The sequence below is a fragment of the Engystomops pustulosus genome, chromosome 9, assembly GCF_040894005.1.
Source record: "Engystomops pustulosus chromosome 9, aEngPut4.maternal, whole genome shotgun sequence".
In the NCBI taxonomy this organism is placed as follows: domain Eukaryota; kingdom Metazoa; phylum Chordata; class Amphibia; order Anura; family Leptodactylidae; genus Engystomops; species Engystomops pustulosus.
The window spans coordinates 60245270-60269513 of NC_092419.1; the positions used below are offsets into that span (position 1 = coordinate 60245270).

A 24244-nucleotide genomic window follows, 5' to 3' on the forward strand; every position below is an offset into this window, starting at 1 on the left:
GGCTAGAGACAGTGGAGATTTACACCATGGTAGCGCACCCATCATTATACTTCAGGATCTGTACCTTGCTCCTATGAAAATTCCTCAAACCTTTTCCTCAGCTGCTGCGACATAAGGGCATACCATACCTAAAGGACGATAGAAGTGCCTCTTTCCGGCGTCTGGGGGACTTAACTAAATTGGGATTGGGCTGGCACCGGGTGCTACTGTCCATACATCTGTGCACTCGCTGCTGCCAGCGACTTTTCATATGTGACTTTTCATATGCAGGAAGAAGCCTCTTGATGTATGCTGCTGTGAAAATGCAGCGCCGGCTATCTTGTACTTTGTCTTCTCGACTGTCTTATTGTTTTGTTTGTCTGCTCCTTGGTTGTCTTATCTAGCCAGTGACAATGGACCATGGAGGATGTTAAGCTTCTCTTCTTTTAATTTTAGAGGCCTGAATAATCCAGGCAAGAGAGGACACATTCTATAACAGGCTCCATTAGAAGCATGTCTAAATTGGTATGTTTCAGTAAACTAATTTTAAGGCCTCCTGTGTATTTTAATGGTGGAGCAAATTTTATCACTCTTGGTTTCACATGCCAAACCCATCTCAGAAAACCAAAGGGTTTCCATTGCATTCCATTCCTCTTTATCTCCTCAGGTCATGGACACCAGGACTGATCCAGGGGGAGGACATATTTTTTTAAGATCTCCGTGTAGGGCAATATATACACATTTATTTTCCCACCACAAGGCAGGTTTCATATGGTATACATGTTCTAGAGGAACTGGTGGACTACGCTGGGGGTACGTCTATCATCTTTGTAGGCGATCTGAACATTCCTCTAGACCCTCTTATAGATACATCTGAGGGTAAGTTCTCACTTTCCTTTGCAGCCATCCGCAGATTAAAACAGGAGATACCCAAACTCCCTATTGTGGATCTTTGGAGAGTCCTGCATCCCACCCAAAGGGATTATAGCTATCACTCTAGTGTTCATAATACCGTAATTGACCGTTTAGAACATAATTATACTTTTTGTTTCCATGGCCCAAGTGCATAACTTTACATTTATCTACATTAAACCTCATCAACCATTTCTCTGCCCACTCCTCAAGCTTCCACAAATCTCTCTGTAATGCTAAACTATCGACCTCAGTATTTATTACTTTACACAGCTTAGTATCATCTGCAAATATTGAAACTTGACTGTGTAAACCCACTACAAGGTCATTAATAAAAATATTAAAAAGAAGTGGCCCCAATACTGACCTCTGTGGCACTCCACTGGTAACGTCAACCCAATCTGAGAATGTGCCATTAATGACCACCCTCTGTTTTCTATCACTTAGCCAATTACTTACCCAAATACACAGATTTTCTCCTATTCCCAGCAGTCTCATTTTATATACCAACCTTTTATGTGGCACGGTGTCAAATGCCTTTGAAAAGTCCAGATATACAACATCCGCAGAGTCCCCCAGATCCAGTCTTGAACTTACCTCCTCGTAGAAACCAATCAGATTAGTCTGACAGGACCGATCTCTCATAAACCTATGCTGACGCTGGGTTATAAGGTTGTGCACAGTGAGATACTCCAGGATAGCATCTCTAACAAACCCCTCAAATATCTTCCCCACCACAGCAGTTAGACTCACGGGTCTGTAGTTTCCAGGATCGCTATTTGGTCCTTTTTTGTATATTGGTACCACATTTGCTATGCGCCAGTCCTGTGGAACATAACCAGTCCTCTTCAAATATTAAAAGTAACGGTCTGTCTATCACTGTACATAATTCATGCAGAACCCGGGGGTGTATGCCATCTGGCCCCGGTGATTTATCTATCTTAGTGGTTGCGAGGCGGCGCCGTACCTCTTCCTGGGTTAAACTGTTGACATTCCAAAAAGAATTTACATTATTCCTCCTTGTGTCTTCCACCAGGGGATTTTCCTGGGTAAAGACAGTTGAGAAGGCAACATTCAGTAGATTGGCCCTTTCCTCATCTTCTTCCACCATGACCCCCATGTTATTTCTAAGGGGACCCACACTCTCTGTTTTTAGTTTCTTATCATTTATATACTTGGAAAATAATTTGGGATTATTTTTGCTCTGCCTGGCAATTTTTCTCTCAGTCTCTATTTTTGCGGCCTTAATCTGCTTTTTACAGGATTTATTTTTCTCTTTATAATCCTGTAATGCCTCATCGCTACCTTCAAGTTTTAGCACCTTAAACGCCTTATCTTTCTCGCTTATTGCTTTCCTTATAAGACTAGTTAGCCACATAGGCTTTTTCTTGTTCCTTTTATGCTTTTTCCCATAAGGTATGTGTTTCTCACAGGACCTTTTCAGAATATATGAGAAGAAGTCCCTTTTTTGGGGGGGGCTTTTGTCTTTGAGAACATTATCCCAGTCTATGCCTTTAAGGTCTTCCCTTAGTTGCTGAAAATTTGCCCTCCTGAAGTTCAGAGTGTTGGTTGCCCCTTCACTAACGCTCTTAGTAAAGCGTAATACAAAATCAATGATATTATGATCACTATTCTCCAGGTTCCCTCCAACCTGTAGTTGTGATACCCTATCAGGTCTGTTGGTAAGGATAAGGTCCAGCAGTGCCCCCCCCCCTCTTGTTGGCTCCAGGACTAGTTGCGACAGGTAATTGTCTTTTGTTGCTGACAAGAAGCTGCTACCTTTGAAGGACCTGCAGGTTTCTGCCCCCAGTCAATATCTGGGTAATTGAAGTCCCCCATGATAAGTACTTCAACATGCTTTGAAGCCGCATTCATTTCGCTTAACAGCATTTCCTCTGCTGCCTCCATTATATTTGGAGCCTTATAACAAACCCCTGGTAATATTTTATTATTCTTTTTCCCTCCCCTTATCTCCACCCATAGGGACTCCACATTTGCATTTGCGTTACTGATGTCATCTCGCAATACAGGCTTGAGGCAAGAATTCACATATAAACAAACCCCTCCCCCTTTTTAATTTATACGATCCTTTCTAAAAAGACTATAACCATCTATAGTAACCACCCAGTCATAGCTACTGTCCAGCCATGTCTCGCTTATACCCACTATATCATATTTCCGCTCCAACATCAAGAGTTCCAGTTCCTCCATTTTGTTTGTGAGGCTTCTGGCATTTGTGTACATACACTTTTTATGGTTTTCCCTGTCCGTATTCCTTTTGTTCTTATTCCCCAATCTCATTCCAGCTCTCTTCCTCCCCCATGGACTATGACTCTTCCCAGATCTCTATCTACACTGTCTATCTGCCCTGCACAAGTGTAGTTGCCCACCAACCTTCTAGCCATTTTTTCCCCCAAAACAGCTGCACCCTCCCCATTGAGGTACAGCCCATCCCTACTGTAGAGCCTGTAGCCAACAAAAAAGTCAGCCCAGTTCTCCATGAACCCAAAACCCTCCTTCCTACACCAACTTTTGAGCCACTTATTTACCTCCCTGATCTCCCGCTGCCTTTCTGGTGTGGCACGTGGTACAGGCAGTATTTTGGAGAAAACTACCTTTGAGGTCCTTGCCCTGAGCTTATGGCCTAAATCCCTGAAATCATTTTTAATGACCTTCCACCTACCTCTTACTTTGTCATTAGTGCCGATGTGGACCATGACCGCTGGATCCTCAACAGCCCCTCCCAGTAATCGGTCAACCCGATCCGCAACATGCCGAACCCGAGCACCCGGCAAACAACACAGTGTTCGGTATGCACGGTCTTTGTGACAGATTGCCTTGTGTGTTCCCCTAATAATCGAATCTCTCACTACCAGCACCTGTCTGATCTTACCTATGCTCCCAATACCCTTCCTACTGGAGCAGACAGTCCTCTGGTTGCTAGAGGCCATGTCTTGCTGCAGCATTGCTACCCCAAAGCTGATATCCCCCTCATCCGCCAGCCTGGCAAACTTATTGGGGTGCACCAGATCAGGACGAGACTCCCTAAAACTCTTCCCTCTACCCTGCCCTCTACATGTTACCCAACTAGCTGCCCCCTCACTCTGCACCTCCATACTTCCCTCCCCACACCCATCTTCCCCAGAGAGTTTGTGCTCCAGGAGCAGCAAACTTCGCTCCATATTGTCAATTGCCCGCAGCCTTGAAACTTGCTCATTTAGATCCAGAATCTGGGCTTCCAGATGAGCAATTTTCACACATTCCACACAGCAGTATTCCCCCTCGAACGGCTGTTCAAGGAAAGCATACATGGCACAGGATGAACACTGTGTAGAAATGCCACTTATGGAGTCCATTGTTCTAATGGGGATTACAATAGAAATATGCACAGAAAGAAGAATTTACAGTCAAAGTAACACAAAATACAGCAGTTACCTGCTTAAAGCCCCTCAAACTTAAGTCCCTTAAACGTAAGTCACACTTAAGACACTGCACACACTTCGGATCAATGCACACTCACCACCAAGCTCCCACACTCGCTTTTCTGATGCTTTTTTTAAAGGTTATGTGCCACAAAAATCTGCAGAGCTCACTGCAACAAGATTTGGCTGCAAATATGTCCACATCCGCCTGCTCAGAGACAATTCTCTTGGCGCCTCAATGACCATCTCCTACAGATGTGGTATGTCTAGCAAAGATCAAGAATACTATCGACAGATTTAAGTCCACAAACTCTATCACTCAGGTCCGTCATGTGGGAAGGCCTGAAATGAGACCTGCGCAAGATATTAATGTCTCACTGGCCCAGGATAAAAAACAAAAATGCCTTTAGGTTGAAGTCTTTCCTTGCCACTCTATATTCCCGTTAACTCTCTAATAAAAGTCAGAGATCCGACAGCTTAGGGGCTGAGATATCTTCAGTTATGTCACAAATCCTTGATCAGAAAACCTTATGTGCTACAGACCGTTTACAATATAGGTTTTTTGAGTATGTGAGTAAATGCAGACTATCCAGAGCCTTACATCCACATCTACTGTCTAGGCGGGTTGTGACCATTAACTCCCCTCCTAAAGGGGTCCTTCAGGTGCCTTCTGATATCCTTGAAAAGTTTAGACAGTTCTATGCCTTTCTTTACAACCTCCCTCCCACCTCAAACCCGAACAAAATATAGGCTAGGTCAGCTTGCTTGTCAAAATTCGCACCCCCCTCTATCTCTGGGGCAGTGGCCTAGGGCCTAGAGGATGATTTTACCTTGGAGGAGCTGACCCAAGCCTTCAAGGGCCTTAAGATTGGGAAAAGCCCTGCCCCAAATGGGTTTTCCCTGAGATTTTTAAAATGATTATACCAGGACATTCTAAATCCATTATTTAGAGCCAGCTTTCTGGACCAGTCCCTGATGGCACATATCCCAAATTGTTTTCCAAACAATGCCTCTTAGCTTACAGTCATCCTTTTTCACTAAAATTTGTTCTCTGACTATTAGTTTTCTTTGGGCAGGACCACGATGTCTTACAATCTCCTAACTCCTGATATCACAAGGCATCGCTTCAGGCATGTATAGTAGACATGCCCTGGGTTCATCCTCCAGGCTCTTGGCGGCCTTAGAGGCCTCTTTGAACGCAACCCCCCTACTAGCTACTATGTGACTGCTGATTAACGTTCGAAGGGATTCTCCAGTTTGTACTCCCCTATATAGGACAATTATATCTGGTTGGGACAGGATGTGGAAGAGGCATGACTTAACAACACTACCAGAGCCGCTATCTCCATTAGGCTACATTCATACTGCTGTTGCCCGTCGTACCGTAGCACGGCAGGCACACAGCAGTGCCAGGGAGAGCAGGAGAGGGAGAGCGCCGCGCACCCCCGCCCCTCTCCATAGGAATATATGGCGCATACCGCCGTACTCCATGAAGAGATGGGACATGTCCTATCTTTCTACGGGGTATGGAGCAGTACGGTGCCGCACGTGTGCTGCACCGTACCGTTCCCATTGGGCGCCGTGCACCCATTCCCGTCTATGGGGGACTTATATATATTGCCTGTATATACGTCCCCCATATGTTCATCAGAATGTAGCCTTAATATTAGGTCCCAGATTCCTTTTGATGGACCTACGACCACAGCTTTTGGGTCTACCAGACACTTTCACTCTCTGGGGGATTGGTTTCCGGAAGGTATGAGAGGTAGTAAATAGTTTTTGGCTACTAAACTTAAAGGCTTTATCCAGTCCCTGAGCCCCGTTCAGGAGCTTTCCTGTGATTTTACCCCCCTAGAGTATTTACTGTAGACAACTTCTGCACCCCTACATTTAATTTCCATGATCTACGGTTGGATGCTGGGAGACAGGACTAAGAAATTTGATGTCCCTTACCGCAGGGTTTGGGAAAGGAATCTTAATCTCAAATTTCTTCCTGAAGATTGGGATAAGGCATCTGTTCTTACACATAAGCTCTCTGTATCTACACAGATACAGGAAACAAACTTCAAGATCGTCTCTGGATGGTACCGAACCCTGCGAAGTTACATAGGATGTTTCCTAATATTTCGGATATCTGTTGGAAATTTAAGGCAGAAAGGGGATCCATGGTACATATTTGGTGTTTGTGCCCTGGGCTCTGGGACTTATGGGAAGCGGTGTTTGCCCTACACAATAAACTATGGTCTCTACCAGCCACGCCTGAGATTGCTCTTCTGTCCATGCTCCCTGGGTCTATCTCATTGATCAAAAAGGGATTTTTGAGGCACTGCCTTTCGGCTATGAGACAAATTATTCCTAGGCTATTGAAAACCACTACATGCCCTACCATGGCTCAGTGTGTTGAGGCATTGGATCATAAAATGAGGGTGGAGGAGATGAGATCCATAGAGGGCCTGGCAGACCTACAGATTTCAAGATTTACCATGATTTGGTCCCTGTGGATTTATTTCTGTAAGTCAGCTGAGTTTAGCCCCTGGGTTGCAGGGTAGGTGGCCTTGATCTAGGTTTAGGCAACTCTTGTCGATGAGCTTCCATTTTTAGCCTTGTGGTCGGACCTTACAGCTATATTCCTCACCTCCTGTTTCCTTCCTCTGTGTGTTTCCCTTATTTATTTTGAGTATTAACTCAGTGTCCTATTCTCTCATAGTTATGAGCTCTTTCTTACGCATTGCAAATATTTTATGCATCGTTTACTTGTGTATGCTTTATCTTTCAATAAAACTTATTGAACAGAAAATACACACATAGTAAAGTGCCTAAGATCATAAAATCACATGATTGCAGGTGGAAAAAGATAGCTATGTGATACAGTGATTGTTAAGTGACATCCACATCCTCAAATACATTTAATTAGGGACAAGTTAAAAACATACCCGCATAGGATGAAGCATGTGTTTCCCTGTCATCTCATAACGCCGATCGCTGCATGTAAGTAAACAACAATGTCAGCCGAGCGTGAAATGCACACTGGAATGCAGAGTGGAAAGTGTACTGTGTGCATGCACAGAACCGTTACATACAAATTAACCCATTCCCGCCGCAGCCCTTTTTTGGTGTTTTCATTTTTTCATTCCCCACCTTCAAAAATCTATAACTTTTTTATTTTTCCCATGTGATTGCTTGATTTCTGCATAAGAAATTGCACTTCAAAATAATGGTATTTAATATTCCATGCCATGTACTGGGAAGAGAGAAAAAAAATCCGAATGCAGGATCCATCTGGAGACTTTTGTCATAGATTATGTAGCCGAGGAAAGGAAGACTCCGTTGGTGAAACACTTCTCGAGCTTGGCGTAGAGATGATTATCCCATAGGCAGCCAAGAACTTGCTCTACAATTAGACTCGTGGGTCTCGAGGTCTGGAGAGAACACCAAGATATCTTCTAGGTAGACCACAACACATGTATACAGCAGATCTCTGAAGATGTCATTGATGAACTCCTGAAAGACAGCTGGAGCATTACACAGTCAAAATAGTCTCAGGAACCAGATGCTGATGCTGTGCGGCAATCTGCCACGACTACAGTGGTGGAAAGATCGAGCCGAACGGGAAGTGGAACCTCAGCGGGATCCATGGCTGGATCTTACTGTCAGGATGCGGGATCAGTGGATCCTCTGGACCACCTGGGGAGGTAGTGCTAGCCGACACCTGGGACTGGAATCTAAGTGGGGCGGTAGACAGTGGCAAGGAAGCGCTAATAGGGTGACACCTTTTTCGGAATAGTCTCAGTGTGTGGGTGGAGATGTGCTCACCGTATCTGGTTGTGCTAACAATAGGCACAACGCTACGTTCAGGCTTCAAGAAGAGTTTTTACAGGTGCTGCCTCCAGATAGAAATCTCCTGTGTTTCGTTGCCAAACGATACAGGATATATGGACAATATTTGTAGAAAGTGGTCTAATCGAATGAGGTCTTCAAGTCACAATGCGTTTCAGGGCATAGGAACCCCTTTCTCAAGTGAAAAAGACTGATCGGATTAGTTTGCTCATTTATGACGTCCACAGCACTCTCCACAGAGCTGAAAAGAGACTGAATCTGATTGGCTTTTTCTCCTTTAGTAGAAACCGGGTTACAAACTGGTCAACATTGGTGCCCTTCTCATACACCATACAGTCTGTAAAGTTGAGTCCTCCAGCGTCTCTGACCCAGTCCAGTGACAGCCGCAGGAGAAAGACAGCAGACCAACACTTCAGGCTTCCCTGTGTGGAGTACTGGGCTGACTTTTCTGTCGGCTACAAGCTCTACTGTAGGGATGGGCTGCACCTCAATGGGGAGTGTGCAGCTGTTTTGGGGGAAAAAAATGGCTAGAAGGTTGGAGGGCAACTACACTTGTGCAGGGCAAATAGACAGTGTAGATAGAGATCTGGGAAGAGTCATAGTCCATGGGGGAGGAAGAGAGCTGGAATGATATTGGGGAATAAGAACAAAAGTAATAGGGATAGGGAAAACAGTATAAAGTGCATGTACACAAATGCCAGAAGCCTCACAAACAAAATGGAGGAACTGGAACTCTTGATGTTGGAGCGGAAATATGATATAGTGGGTGTCAGCGAGACATAGCTGGACAGTAGCTATGACTGGGCTGTTACTATAGATGGTTATAGTCTTTTTAGAAAGGATCATATAAATAAAAAAGGGGGAAGGGTTTGTTTATATGTGAAATGCTGATAAGTCAAATGGATGCGGCTTCAAAGCATGGTGAAGTACTTATCATGAGGGCAAATTTTCAATAACTAAGGGAAGACCTTAAAGGCATAAACTGGGACAATGTTCTCAGAGAAAAAAGCCCACCCCAAAAATGGGACTTTTTCTCATATATTCTAAAAAAGTCCTGTGAGAAACACATACCTTATGGGAAAAAGCAGAAGAGGAACAAGAAAAAGCCAATGTGGCTAACTAGTCTTGTAAGGAAAGCAATAAGCGAGAAAGATAAGGCATTTCAGGTGCTAAAACGTGAAGGTAGCGATGAGGCATTACAGGATTATAAAGAGAAAAATAAATCCTGTAAAAAGCAGATAAAGGCCGCAAAAATAGAGACTGAGAGAAATATTTCCAGGGAGAGCAAAAATAATCCCAAATTATTTTCCAAGTATATAAATGATAAGAAACTAAAAACTGAGAGTGTGGGCCCCCTTAGGAATAACATGGGGGTCATGGTGGAAGAAGATGAGGAAAGGGACAATCTACTGAATGTCGCCTTCTCAACTGTCTTTACCCAGGAAAATCCCCTGGTGGAAGATACAAGGAGGAATAATGTAAATTCTCTTTGGAATGTCAACAGTTTAACCCAGGATGAGGTATGGCGCCGCCTCGCAACCACTAAGATAGATCAATCACCGGGGCCAGATGGCATACACCACCGGGTTCTGCATGAACTATATACCGTGATAGACAGACCGTTATTTTTAATATTTGAAGATTCACTGAGGACTGGTTATGTTCCACAGGACTGGTGCATAGCAAATGTGGTACCAATATACAAAAAAGGATCAAATAGCGATCCTGGAAACTACAGACCTGTGAGTCTAACTTCTGTGGTGTTTGAGGGGTTTGTTAGAGATGCTATCCTGGAGTATCTCACTGTGCATAACCTTATAACCCAGCGTCAGCATGGGTTTATGAGAGATCGGTCCTGTCAGACTAATCTGATTGGTTTCTACGAGGAGGTAAGTTCAAGACTGGATCTGGGGGACGCTGTGGATGTTGTATATCTGGACTTTTCAAAGGCATTTGACACCGTGCCGCATAAAAGGTTGGTATATAAAATGAGACTGCTGGGAATAGGGGAAAATCTGTATATTTGGGTAAGTAATTGGCTTAGTGATAGAAAACAGAGGGTCGTCATTAATGGCTCATTCTCAGATTGGGTTGACGTTACCAGTAGAGTGCCACAGGGGTCAGTATTGGGGCCACTTCTTTTTAATATTTTTATTAATGACCTTGTAGTGGGTTTACACAGTCAAGTTTCAATATTTGCAGATGTTACTAAGCTGTGTAAAGTAATAAATACTGAGGTCAATAGTTTAGCATTACAGAGGGATTTGTGGAAGCTTGAGGAGTGGGCAGAGAAATGGTTGATGAGGTTTAATGTAGATAAATAAAATAACTTGGGCCATGGAAACAAAAAGTATAATTATGTTCTAAACAGTCAATTACTTGGTGAAACTGGAGCTGAAAAGGACTTGGGGGTATTGGTGAATGGTAAACTTAATTTTAGTGACTAGAGCCAGGCGGCTGCTGCTAAAGTAAAATTATGGGATGTATCAAGAGAGGAATAGATTCTCATGATAAATACATAGTTTTGCCCTTATACAAATCCCTGGTCAAACCACACATGGAATATTGTACAGTTTTGGGCACAATGTATATAAAGGATATAGTAGAGCTGGAAAGGGTGCAGAGGAGAGGAACCAAGATTATTAGGGGAATAGGGGGAATAGAATACAATGACAGATTACAAAATTTGGGATTATTCAGTTTAGAAAAAAGACGGCTGAGGGGAGACCTAATTACTATTTTCCAATTATCTGAACGGACAGTACAAAGATCTCTCCAAAGATCTTTTAATACCTAGGCCTGTGACCATCAACATAGACAAAGGCTCTTTACTGTAAGAGCAGTGAGACTATGGAACTCTCTGCTGCAGGAGGTAGTTATGGCGGACTCTATGTACATGTTCAAGAGAGGCCTGGATGCCTTTCTGGAATAAAAAAAATTAATGGGTTATGGGAATAAAACATATATTTAATTATTAAAGGTTGGACTTGATGGACCTTTTCCGGCCTTATATACTGTGATACTAAGGTGGAGATGCTAAATGGGTTTTTTAGCTCCGTTTATACAATAGAAGAAAGAACTTCTGCTGCGGGTGGTTTCAGTGTGAGTGATGCATCCTACAATATACAAGACTGGGTGAACTCTCCTGGGTTGAACTTGATGGACATATGTCTTTTTTAACTGTATAAACTATACAGAGGTCAAAAATGGGGTGCATGAAATATGCTATTTTAAGATCATTACCTTGATATAAACCTACTTCTGGTCAACAACCAAATAAGGTAAATCTAAATTTTATGAACTTTGCGTTAACAAGGGGATTTGAAATGTCACAGGATTATACAGGATCTACAACACCACAGTTAAGGGGCAGACGCACCTTATTATATACATGCTGCTATTATGGAATAAATCCACTTGATTTTTTCACATCTGATAGTTTGGAGTGTGCATCACATATTACACCTATATATACAGCTATTACATGTTATTCCTGTATACACATCACATATCACAGCTATATATACACCTATTACATAGTAGCACAGTGAGCGATGAAGCAACACTCCGTGTAGTAAAGAGATGGTGACTTTATTCGACCATCAAAACTGCAGTTTTTATGGTGGAATAAAGTCACTATCTCTTTACTACACGTAGTGCTGCTTCATCGCTGACTGTGCTACTATGGTGGGTTGTGTCTGAACCCGTTCTGAAGATTTTTTGCACCCGTTTTTTTTTCCTCATGCATGGTGCTGCTCTACAGAGAATTTTTGTCTACACCTATTACATGTTATACCTGTTATGAGACACTGAAGGGGTTAACTGTGGATGGGCGGTATGTTTCCCCTGGGTTTTCATACTATGCAAGGCCATAGTGCTGAGTTTGTGTTGTCCCTCACCTTGGACACAGGTGGTGGGAGCAGCCTAAGGCTGCATTAAGCTGCTGGGCAGAGCTGAGAGCGTTGGCTCTGAAAGGAGGCTGGAGAGCACACACAGCCCTGATCCATGTGCCTGGAGCAGCAACGTCTTTTGTGTTTTAGTGGTGAGTTAGAGGAACTCTCTTTAGTTAGCACCCAGACGGGTAGGATTTTGTTTGTTTGATACCTGAATGTAAAGGCTGTTTTATTTTGTACCTGCTGCTGCAATAAACGCAGGCGAGACCTGTTTTGGACTAAACTTTGGTGTCACTGTCTTGGACTGCATCACGAATCACTGTTACCACGGTCTCTACTGGGCCAAATCTCCCACACTGTATACACATGACATTACATGTTGTACACATATATACATATAAACAGGGAATACACATACATATGCACATTACACTTACCTGAAATAGCTTGATATCCAGCAGGAGGTCCAAGACATCCATGGAAACCATTGGAGCAGCAAATCTGCATTCCTGACATCCAAGACAGGTCCAAGACATCCAGGGAAACCATTGGAGCAGCAAATCTGCAGCCCATGCACTCGCCACCCTGTACTGAATGTTGTCGGCAGCAATCAGCATCATGCACAGCCCATGGAGAGAGAGCAGCGTCAGTAAAGCATCCTCTTTGCAGAAGGCCTCAGTTCTCTCACCAGTCCCAGCCTTCTGCAAAGAGGATGTCTCCAGGCAGAGTTTTAAATGTGGTGCTTCCATTCTTCCTACTCGCTCTACCAGGTCTGCTCCTGCAGTAGTGACATAGGAAGTGTGATCAAGCACTTCCTTTGTCACAGGCGCTGCACAGGACATTCTGCGCGGTGCTGTCTGCAATAGTACTTGCATCTGAAATATGCAATTACTAATGTTTGCAGTAGGGAGGGTGGCGACAATCGCCCACACTGTAAACCACCAGTGGTGGGGGCCCGTAGAAGCAAAGTGCCTTGGGAGCCCGCACCATGATCCAGCCCTGTCCATCACCAGTACCAGCAACATCCACAGCCACATCCTTGTCCCTCAATTCCTTTTTTGGTCATTGTCAGATGGTATGGTACGGCAGTCCCCGGGTTATGAACAAGTTGAATTTGTATGTAAATCAGGACTGGTATATTTTATAATTGTATCTACAGACAAATTGTCAGTTGCATCCACTTCTGTACATAATCCCCCCCTTATCCCTCCCTACATGCACTGGTGTCCAAAACAACAGTATTATCATTTTTCTAGCTCTAAAACTCACCACAAATAATGTAATAGAACTACACATAAAGTTCTCCAAAAAAAAAAAAAAAACTAGCAACACACAAATATTGCTCTATAGCATAACACGTTATAAAATTCCCCCGTTGCAAACCCCTTATTTTGGTCCCACATTTTACAAATAAGCCCTAATTACGACCAGAGTGTAGGGTACCTTATTAAAACTCTTTTTTTGTGGCCCCCACAATTAACAATGCTTCCAAATTGTGTTACCCACTTAATAATGATCTCTAAATGTGGCCTCACGTGTTTTAAAATCACCTCAGGAATAGGCCCCACACACAGTAATAGACTCTACACAGTAAGTGTCCTCCTACACTCTCTAATAGCCCCCCACACACTCAGTAAGAGCCTCCATACACTCATTAACATAACACCACAGTCAGGAATAGCCCCCACATTTAGTGATAGCCATTCTCACTTAGTAATAGCCCTTCACTTGCTAATAGCCCCTACACACTCACTAATAGCCACTACATTCAGTAATAGCTCACTTACTGTTAGCCTAATACACAAACAACCACTTATTACCTATGACATTCAATAATAGCAACCTTACACTAACTAATAGCCTCCTCATTTAGTGATAGCCCTCCAGTTGCAATTAGTCCCTCCACACTCAGTTATCATGCTCTGTAATAGCCAAACAACCATTTATAACTCCACATTCAGTTATAGCCAGTCAGTAGTCCTGTGGTACAGAATACTGAATCTAGGTGGTCAGGCAGGGCTCAAAAGCAAGTCTGGCCAACCCTGCCAGAGTGAGGAGGTGGTTGTATCCAATGGCAATTATCTTGTTTCTGGGGGACAACATGGCAACATTTTTGGAAAATTATCTTCACAAAGGTAAGTTTCTTAATAACATACAACCGAAGAAATGTATGCAAATGACAGAGGAACAAATGCGAATGTCCAGATTGGAATACTCTTTTAATGTTTGCAATTTGTAAATCCAGGAAACTTCACGTATGCATACAGTCTGGAACCATTCATGTATATTTGTTGTAATAAAATCAATGGGAGTCACACAAAATAATTTTTTTCTATCTTTCAGATGTTTCATTGCACAGTATTTAAACAAACCATGTATCATGAAACTTTTGTTTTTATATTTTGATCTGTATCCACACATTCCTTCATTCTATGCTTGTGTGGTTATTCCCACATATTAAAGTGAACAAGTATCTTTATAATGGGGTGTCTTGTGAACACCTATTGAGAGACCACTACATTAACAAAACATAACTTACATTCTCTCAATAAAAATGCTATGCTATGTAGAGGTCTTTGAATAGGTGTTTCCCCTATGCCTCCACAGTGGCACCACAGGAGGGTTACCCTAACCCCAGGGACAGGAAACAAGGACTGGAACCCTTTAAATGTAGCTCCTCCTCATCTCTTACCACTTTTTGTTTCCTCTCTCGCAGGATAGATGGAAGCTGGCGATGGAGAGAAATCCGTGGAGAACGTGAGGCTAAAAGCCCACGAAGTTACAGTGAGGCTGCATAGGGTGCAGGGGCTCCGGTCATCACAAAGAAGTTTAACTTCCCTGCACCTCGGCATAAGTCCTTACAGGCAGGAAGTTTCGGACAATTCCCCATGGGTGGAATGGGAGCAGGATCCAGACTTTCAAACGGGGAATACCCTAGGGCCCGGGGTATTCCTCTTTCCTCCCTCTCTTGCAGTGCATACGGGATAGGCAGGGCTGGGTCGCATCCCTGCTGCGGTCATGTTATGGCTACCGATAATGTCAGCAGAGGGAGTGGAGCTAAAGGGGCACAGTTTTTGGTGACAAATTCAAAAGTTTTGTTTGTTGTAGCTCACTCGAAGTCTGTGTACTATTACAGGCTGCAAGTGGTGTGCTAATGCATGCTGGTCCGGTGGAGAAGTCTGACGCTCCTCAGTCTGTGGATCCTGCTGAAGCCCTTGGTCCAGTCTATTCCTCCTCTCTGCGAGTTTTGGGAAAAAATGATGATCCCAATGTTTACCTACCAATTTTTTTCTGTGTACCTTATAAGTGACTAAGCCTTTAAAAAACGTGTGCCATTTGTAAAAAATGGGCTTTCATCATTGTATAATAAACCGCTAAGCAGAAAATGTACTGAGCAGGTGGTACATGAAGACTTCCCCTCCCTACTGTCTACCATTGAAACTTTGATTTAAAAAAACTAACTAATGTGGTAGAGAAGAAACTGCCGCTTGTAACTGAGCCACAACCTTCTACTTTAGTTCTACATGGATTACACCCATGCTGGTACCACCTCAACCAGCTGTTGAAGAAGAAGGAGAAATTTCGAATGCGGGTTCAGTTGATGGATCGGGAGAAATCAAAGAAAACCTATCCATCCAGGATCAAATGTTCCAGTGCTTGAGTGATAAAAATGTATTTCCGGTAAACAAGAACGTGGAAGCTCTGGTGCAGGAGGAATGGAAGGATACAGAAAAGCGTGTGGGGGTATCAAAAAACTTCAAGAGAAAATATCACTCCTCTGAAGAAGATTCAGTCCTTTGGGATACAGTGCTGAAAGGAGACACACTGATAGCAAAAATATTGAAAAAGAGCTCCTTGCCCTTTAAAGAGCATGGATTATTGAGAGACCCAATGCATAAGAAAGCAGCTAGCCTCCGGAAAAAAATCCTAGGAGAACTCAATGGCTATGCTGCTAATATTGCTGCTCATACACTTGGAGTCTGGCTTGAACCACTAGAGAATCATCTGGTATCAGGTACACAAACAGAAGAAGTCCTGGCATCCCTACCAGTCTTGAAACAAGCAACAAATTTTGGCACAGATGTTTCAGCGGGCCTGATAAGAAAGTCAGCCAGAGCAGCAACTCTGTCAAATGCAGCCAGGAGGACAACTACTGTGGGGATGTACACTACCCTGTGAGGGGGACCGACTATTCGGGAAAGGTCTGGATGACATACTGGCATCCGACAGGAAGAAGGGGATTCCCATGGAGCCTAAATATTTTCAGGACCGCCAGTCTTTTTGAGGGCAAAGAAGGGTGCATACATATTTCCGCAGAAGAGGAGGACCGGAAAAAACCTAAGTCTCTGGAGGCCTAGGTAAAGGTGTCCTTTACAATCCCTACTCTAACAGGGGACGCTCTTTACAATGATGCCAGGGTACCCGTGGGGGGAAGGCTAAGGTGGTTCTCTCCCGTCTGGGCCAATTTATCTTTATTCCCATGGGTAAAGGCCCTGATCAAGAATGGTCACAGGCTGGAATTTAACTCCCTCCCTCCAAGACGGTTTTTGATTATAAGGGATCGCCTAATCCAAACAGCATAACAGAAGTATTATCCTTGTTAAAAAATATCTTTTTATTCGAAATTCAAGAAGTTCAAGATGGAAACGATCCAATCCACAACAAGTTCCTTGGAGAACAATCACTTCCTCGCTACCTTGGACTTGAGGGAAGATAACTTCCACATCCACAGAGACTCTCAGACATATCTACGGGTTGCTCTTTATATAAAACCATTATCAGTTTCAAGCATTACCATTTGGTATGTCTTCTGCTCAGAGGATATTTACCAAGGTAATTATCAAAGTGGTTTCTGCCCTACATCTCAAAGGGATCCATGTAGTTCCATACTTAGATGACCTACTGGCCTCGGCTCCTACAGAACTGGTACTTCAGAAACATTTAAGTGAAGTCTCAAAGACACTCTCTCAATTATGGCTTATCAATTGGGAAAAGTCCAACTTAGTTTCATCACGAAGGAAAGTGTTCCGCTAGACACCTTTAAGAATGATGTCCTTTCTGCCAGAAGAAAACATTTCTTCTTTAATGGGTCAGATTTATACCTTACTTTGCAGACAAAGACAACTTATAGAGAGCTAATGAAGATTCTGGGATGTTCGACAGCAACGATCCGAGCGGTGAGATGAGCACAAGAACACACCCAGGAACTGCAGGCATTTCTTTTATCCAGCTGAGACAGATATGTAAATTCTCTGAATAATACAGTAACAGTTCTGCACACGGTCAAAGTGTCAGAAAGAACATCACATCGAGAGTAGCGTGGAGACTAGCCCCTTTGGTGACCATCACCACGGATGCCAGTAAGTATGGCTGTTAGATGACAAGGGAGTTCAGGGAATTTGGGACTCATGGCGCACAGTTTCCTCAAATGCAAGAGAAATGGGTGCAGTGATTCAGGCACTGTTTAAAATATTCCTCCATGATATAGAGGAAAAATGTGAGCATTATATCAGACAATAATTATATAACAGTTATATATAAACAAACAGGGTGTAACTCCCTCACAGTATTTGAAAAACAAAGAAAACAGTGAAGCTGACGTCTTCAGCAGGAAACCTCTGACAAAAGGAGAATAGATCCCGAGGAAGGACTTTTTTTTATCATTAGTGGAAATTTGGGGGACTGCACCCACTGCTTCCAACCAGAACCACCAAGTGCCAGACTTCTTCTCAATAGAAAGACCAGGTGCCTCATGCGGCACAGATGCACTCAGCTGTGGAGTCAAGGTTTACTATATGCCTTTCCTATTTTTTGTCTCCTCAGCATGATAACCAGGATAAGAGAACTGAGGCCACATGTGATCCTGATATCTCCATTTTGATCAAAGAGGTCATGGTTTCCGTTGCTCCTGGAGATGTCAGAAGATAACTTCCACGAACTCCCTTACCATCAGGAACTGCTAGTGCTAGTGGTGCATTCAGCGGTCCAAAATCTTCCCCTAACAGCATGGATGTCGCTAAAAGACAAGGTAATTGCTGCTTTTGATGAGTTGAAAAACTGTTATCTCCAAAATATACCATTGAGTGTGGAATGTCTTTAAGCTTCTCTAAGGACAGATGGAACCAGTTATCTAACCCCAAAATAAGTTTAATTCTAGGTTTCTTACAAAGTGGATTGGATAAGGGACTCACGGTATGTTCCCTCAAGGTGAAAGTAGCAGCACTAAGTGCGTTCCTAGATTTTAGAGTGGCAAAGTCTCCTTTAGTGAAAATGTTTTTTAAAGTAACCACTAGGTTTTTTCCATCTGTCTCTCCCTCTGTTCCTCCTTAGGATCTTAATCTAATGTTATTTGTCTTGACAGGTCCTCTCTTTGAGCCTTTCCAAGATTCCACTCTCCAATACCTTACCATTAAATCTGTATTCCTATTGGCCATCACTACAGCCTGCAGGGTGGGTGAGATTCAGCCTTCTGATGTAAGTCCCCTAACTTTAGGGTGTTAGAGGTCCGCATCCACATTCCCTCTTTTTGTCCAGATCTCTCCTCTGAGAAAACAAGAGAGTATCATTTCCTGGATGTATCCTCCAGTATGTGCAGAAGATTAGCGAGTTTAGAGCCTCTGACCATCTCTTGCTTAAATTCCAGGGTAAGAATAGGGGTGACGATAGCCAGATGGATCAGGAACACTATTGCTTCCTTTTATGAGATCAGAGAGCTTCCAGTCCTTGAAGGACTCAAAGCCCATTCTACGTTGGCAGTTGCGGCTTGGGCAGAACAGGCCTCAGTTTCCCTAGACCAGATTTGTAGGGCTGCTACTGGGGTTACACAGGGGCTAATGCTACATGGGCTAATTCTAGTACATTCTTCCGCCATTATAAATTGGATGTAGCCTGAGCTTATGACTTCGTTTAGCCGTAAAGTTGGCCCTCTATGGGCCCTCTCTAGTATTTCTCTGGTATTCCTCATGTGGTGCTGCTGTGGAGGTGTAGGGGAAAGATGGAAATTACACTTACCAGTAATTGTATTTCTCTTCAAGCCTCCACAGTGGCATCGTCCCCCCCCCCTGTTATATTGATGTACATTTCTGATGTTATCTTGTACTTCCAGCTGGAAGAAAATTATGTTAGTATATCTCTACAGATGACCTAAGATCAAATAAAAACTGTTGTGCTTGAAACTCGATTAACTGGTAAGAGGTAAGAAGGGGCTTCTTTTAAAGGTTCCAGTTCTTGTTTCCTGTGTCTGTGTGTGGGAACCTTCCTGTGGTACCACTGTGTAGGAAAATCTAATTACCGGTAACTGTAAATTTCATCTTTTTAGACATCCATTTGTAAAGATTTCAAATCAGACCACTGCTAAAACTTTAGTCCCACTATAAAAAACTTTGAAGTAAACAAGTACATTAATTTACATAAATAATATAGTTAGTCTCAGAATCAGACTTGCCTAGTGGTGGACCTCATCCCTTGCCATGCACTGAATCTACCTGGAAAGGAGGGTGAGAGAGGGACAAAATAAAGGAGAGAAAGGGTGCCACAATATACAGGGTAGATGAGGTGCCATAATATGAGAGGGGGCAACAATATGAAAGAAGATGAGGGGGACCAAAATATGAGAGGGGGGAAGGGAGTGATGATAGGGGCCACAATATGATAGAAAGAGGAGGGGGCGACAATATGAGGGATTAATCATAGGGGCCACAAAATACAGGGGAGTTGAGAAGGGCCATAATATGAGGGGGCCAAAATATGAAGGGTAGATTACAGGAGCCACTATAAGCACAATATGAAGGAGAGCTGAGGGGGTCACAATATGGGGGCATATGAGGTGTAATATGAAAGGGGACTACAATATGAGGGGTGATGAGAGGGACCACTATATGAGGGAGGTGATGGGGGCCACGATATGAGGGAGAAATGAGGGGGGCAAAATATGAGGGGAGAGATGATTGGGGCCACAATATGATGAAAAGATGACGTCTCAATTTGAGGGTGAGTTAAGAAGAGGCTACAATACTAGGGGGATGCTGACAGAGCCACAGTTTGTTTATAATAAAAGGTCCTACTTACTGTAAATGTAAAGTTTAGTGTCTTAAGTTTTAAAATGTATATCAAGCTCCTTTGCGTTACTCCTCTCTGAAGACAGATGTCTTTATACTTAAATTCTTGCATCCAGTAAGTAGTAACAAGTGTTTGTTTTCTAACACGGCAAAACACATGTTGATACTTACATCTACCTTTGGGGAAGAAATTCTCAAGATACACTTGAAATGCATTCTAAAACACAGTTCAATCACATATTGTGAACATCACTATAGACTGCATTCACAGTATTCACAGGAAAAATACAACTCAAAATACATCTGAATTTTTACCATCATTTATAGTAATGTGTTTTGGGATATAATTTGTACATTTGCAATGCGTTTCAAACTACAATGAAAATGCATTGCATAAACATGGCAATGTGGTATAGGTAATATTTCCATGTAGCATTTGGTGGGTCCTCAGAATCAATTTCAATGGTGGGCCTTTGGTCTCCCGGTCTGACACTGGTTAGTCCGACAAGACAAACATTTCCTGGGTAGCATTGGATTTAAAACTGATTGCATGCTGTCTAATTTCATGACAACATAGGCACTAATTCTGATAGCATTTTGATACTCTTAGAGAGGTACCATTGTGTGAATTAATTATCTTATGCTGTCTTATTTGTCTGGGATTTAATGCATTGGGGCACATTTACTTACACGGCCGACAATGTTCACCCGAAGTGCATAGTCCAACGATCGTGCGCCCGATTTCATGCATCTTTCACTTCCTCGCTCAGGTCCGCTGGAGTTCACCTTCTTCCCGATGCATGTAAAAGCATTGATTGCACACAATTTAAACATTAAATCCTGCGCTCAGTCCAAATCAGCTGGATCGTCCAACGATTTCTGCAGCATGAAAGCTGGCGCCGGTGCACCAAAATCCAATCGCGTGCGACAAAGTCCTCAATCCTGGATTTTGGAAATCTGACGAAAGTGCATTCTGCTGACCCTTAGTAAATAAGCCCCATTGAATCTGTGGATTCTTAGGAAAAATACAGTATTTTCAAGAAGGTACACAAAATGTAGTCTCGCTATGCTTGTATGTAAGTAAGTATATGTAATAATATATGTACGTGAATAAGATAGGCTTCCTCTTTTCTATTTTTGAGGTTTCCCCATAATTCACATGTGAATAGGAAACAAAAATCAGATTATGATGAGTCTAACTGCTGTGATCACCTCACAATCTGAATTTTTTTTTCAATACAGGCAGATACTCAAGGTCAATGGCTTCTTGTAGATCTTGCTCAAGAGATGAAGGTGACTGGACTAGTTACACAAGGTGCACGCTCATCATTTACTTCTATGTACATTACTCACTTCTTTATGAGTTTTAGTAATGATGGTGAAAACTGGGAATTCATACGAGAACTAAATGGCAAACAAAAGGTATGTTAACTGTTTACTATTAGATAAATTCAATTATATATACTTTATTTAAATGCATTTTAAGTCCAAATGTTGTGAGACACTGAAGGGGTTAACTGTGGATGGGCGGTATGTTTCCCCTAGGTTTTGCTTCTATGCAAGGCCTTAGTGCTGAGGTGGGTTTGTCCAGCACCTTGGACACAGGTGATGGGAACAGCCTAATTAGCCTGGATAAAATGACTCAGCAGAGTTGAGTGGGTTGTCTCTCTGTGGAAGGAGGCTGAGAGGACACAGCTCTGACCTGTGTGTCTGGAGCAGCCACGTGATCTTTGTTTAGTGTGAGCTAGTGGACTATTTGTATAGTTAGCACCCTGACGGGTAGGTTTTTCTTTTGTTTATTCAAATACCTGAATGTAAAGGCTGGTTTTATTTTGCTGCAATAAACGCAGGCGAGACCTGTTTGGACTGTACCCTGGTGTCCCTGTCTTGAACTGCATCCCAGCACCCCGCTACCACGGTCTCTACTGGGCCAAATCCCCACAATGTTCATAATTATATCGACATAGCATGTTTTGGGTTGGATTTGCATGTTCTGGTTTTAAATGCAGTTTTGGAGCTAAGACAAGGAGTGGATTAAACAAAATGTACCATCTGTCTTTATTTTATTTAGTCCCTTTAGCCACACCTAATCCTGGCACTGAAAACATCTAAACTTGTGCATCTAAATGTTTGTTCACCTTTATTGCTTCATCATCATCAAAATCACATACAAACAGAATGAACAAAAGGTGAAAGGCTGGCTTATGCATTTAACACACTCTTAATCATGGCCATGAGATTATGTGTTAAGGCAGTGATGGCCCAAAGTACCACCAAAAGCCACTTATATGTTGCAAAGTGTCAACATGACAATGTAAGCAGTAACTTATTGATCCCTGCTGTATCACAGGTTTCAATAGCTGTATTTAGGGTCTCCTAAAGAGGAACAATCAGGGTTCCCAGAGCAGGTGCTCCAACAATAATCTCTGTCCACACTTTCTTGTTCCTCCTGTAGCGCTGGCAGCCAAGGATGTTGGTTTAAAATGGCGCTGAGCATGGCACGTCCTGGGCTGTATTGGACCGCAGGAGGAAGCCTTGAGTCCTGTCTGGCAAACGCTGTGCTGAGGTGATGGCCTGGGTGCCCACAGAAAGGGCTCTGAGTGCCACCTCTGGCACCCGTGCCATAGGTTCGCCACCACTGTGTTAAGGGATATGTTATTACCGTCAACCTCCCGCATGAATCTAAAGTACCGTATATACTCGGCTTATACACAAGTCATTTAAAAAAAAAAAAACTTAATACTCACCCTCTGGTGCCCTGATCCCTGGCGGCGGCTCCCCATCCCTGGTGGCGGCTCCTGATCCCCGGCCCGGCAGCTTCTGTCTTCTTTCTTTTCTAGCCGGCAGAGTCGCGTCCATGCAACCTTCCCATCGGCGCACACTATGATGCGGCGGTGTCGCCGCTGATAACGTCATCAGCGGCCACATCATAGTGTGCGCCCGCCGGCAGATTGCACTCTGCCAGCTAGAGAAGAAAGAAGATAGGAGCCGCTGCTAGTTGTCGGAAGCCATGCCACGGATCAGAGGTGAGTATCGCTGGAAGGTGAGTATTAAGTTTATTTTTTTTTATGTGCTTAACATACAGGGGGCTGGCTGTATACTATATGGGACTGGCTGTATTCTATATGGGGCTGGGTGTATACTACTTGGGGCTAATTGTATACTACGTGGGGCTGGCTGTATACTACAGGGGCTGGCTGTATACTACAGGGGGCTGGCTGGCTGTATACTACATGGGGCTGGCTGGCTGTATACTACATGGGGCTTGCTGGCTGTATACTACATGGGGCTTGCTGGCTGTATACTACATGGGGCAGGCTGGCTGTATACTACATGGGGCTGGCTGGATGTATACTACATGAGGGCTGGCCGGCTGTATACTACACCCTCGGCTTATACTCGAGTCAATAGGTTTTCCCAGTTTTTTGGTGGTAAAATTACGGGTCTCGGCTTATACTTGGGTTGCATTATAAAAATCAAAGTAAAATCAAGCAGCCCTTGGCTTCCTTGGATGGATGTGTTAGGGTAGGATTTAAGATATTCTCATTTTAGTGTGTGTTGGCTGTGTTTCTAATCAATAAGCATCTTATATGAAATGACTCAGGCTACTGCTGATTCAACTCTCACTTATGCCATGGCCCAGGGCAAATCAGCGCAAGCTTTATTTGGTTTCACAAATCTATATAGAAAAATAGGAAAAAAGCAGAAGGGGAGGAGAGTTCCCAGCTTATGAAGTCTCTCTTCCCTGCTGTTGCACATTGACGTCAGGTCCGCATTCCTTAGCTTCAAAACTTTGAGGTATGGTCTAAGATCTCGGCGCCATCTTGAATTCATTGTTTCTATTACAGTACTTTTTTAGGAAAATAAGACAAGTAGACATGACATGATTTGATCTATCAGCTAGGTTTACCTACATATCTGCCCATATATGCTTCGTTTTCCTCTTCATCAGTTGGATGACCGCACATCCCTGTTGGGTGTGCCCCCATTTAGTGGACTTTCACATATGGGAATCAAATCTCTACTCTACCTTTCCCTACTCCAGGCGGCTTTTTGATATGTTTCAGGGGTGGTTGATTGCAGAGGGGTACCATCATTATGCAAATTTGGGTAACTTGAGTAAGGGGTCTTTGGCTTGTCTAAC

General features: G+C 43.2%; 1 protein-coding gene across 2 annotated transcripts in view; it reads left to right on the plus strand.

Moving 5' to 3' along the window:
- Positions 1 to 24244, plus strand: part of LOC140077099 (coagulation factor VIII-like) — an 810463-nt gene that overhangs the window by 706893 nt on the left and 79326 nt on the right. For both annotated transcript variants that reach the window (XM_072123989.1, XM_072123990.1), the window contains one exon: positions 21343 to 21522. In XM_072123989.1, the coding sequence (XP_071980090.1) occupies positions 21343 to 21522 (180 nt within the window). The remainder of the gene's footprint in view (positions 1 to 21342; positions 21523 to 24244) is intronic.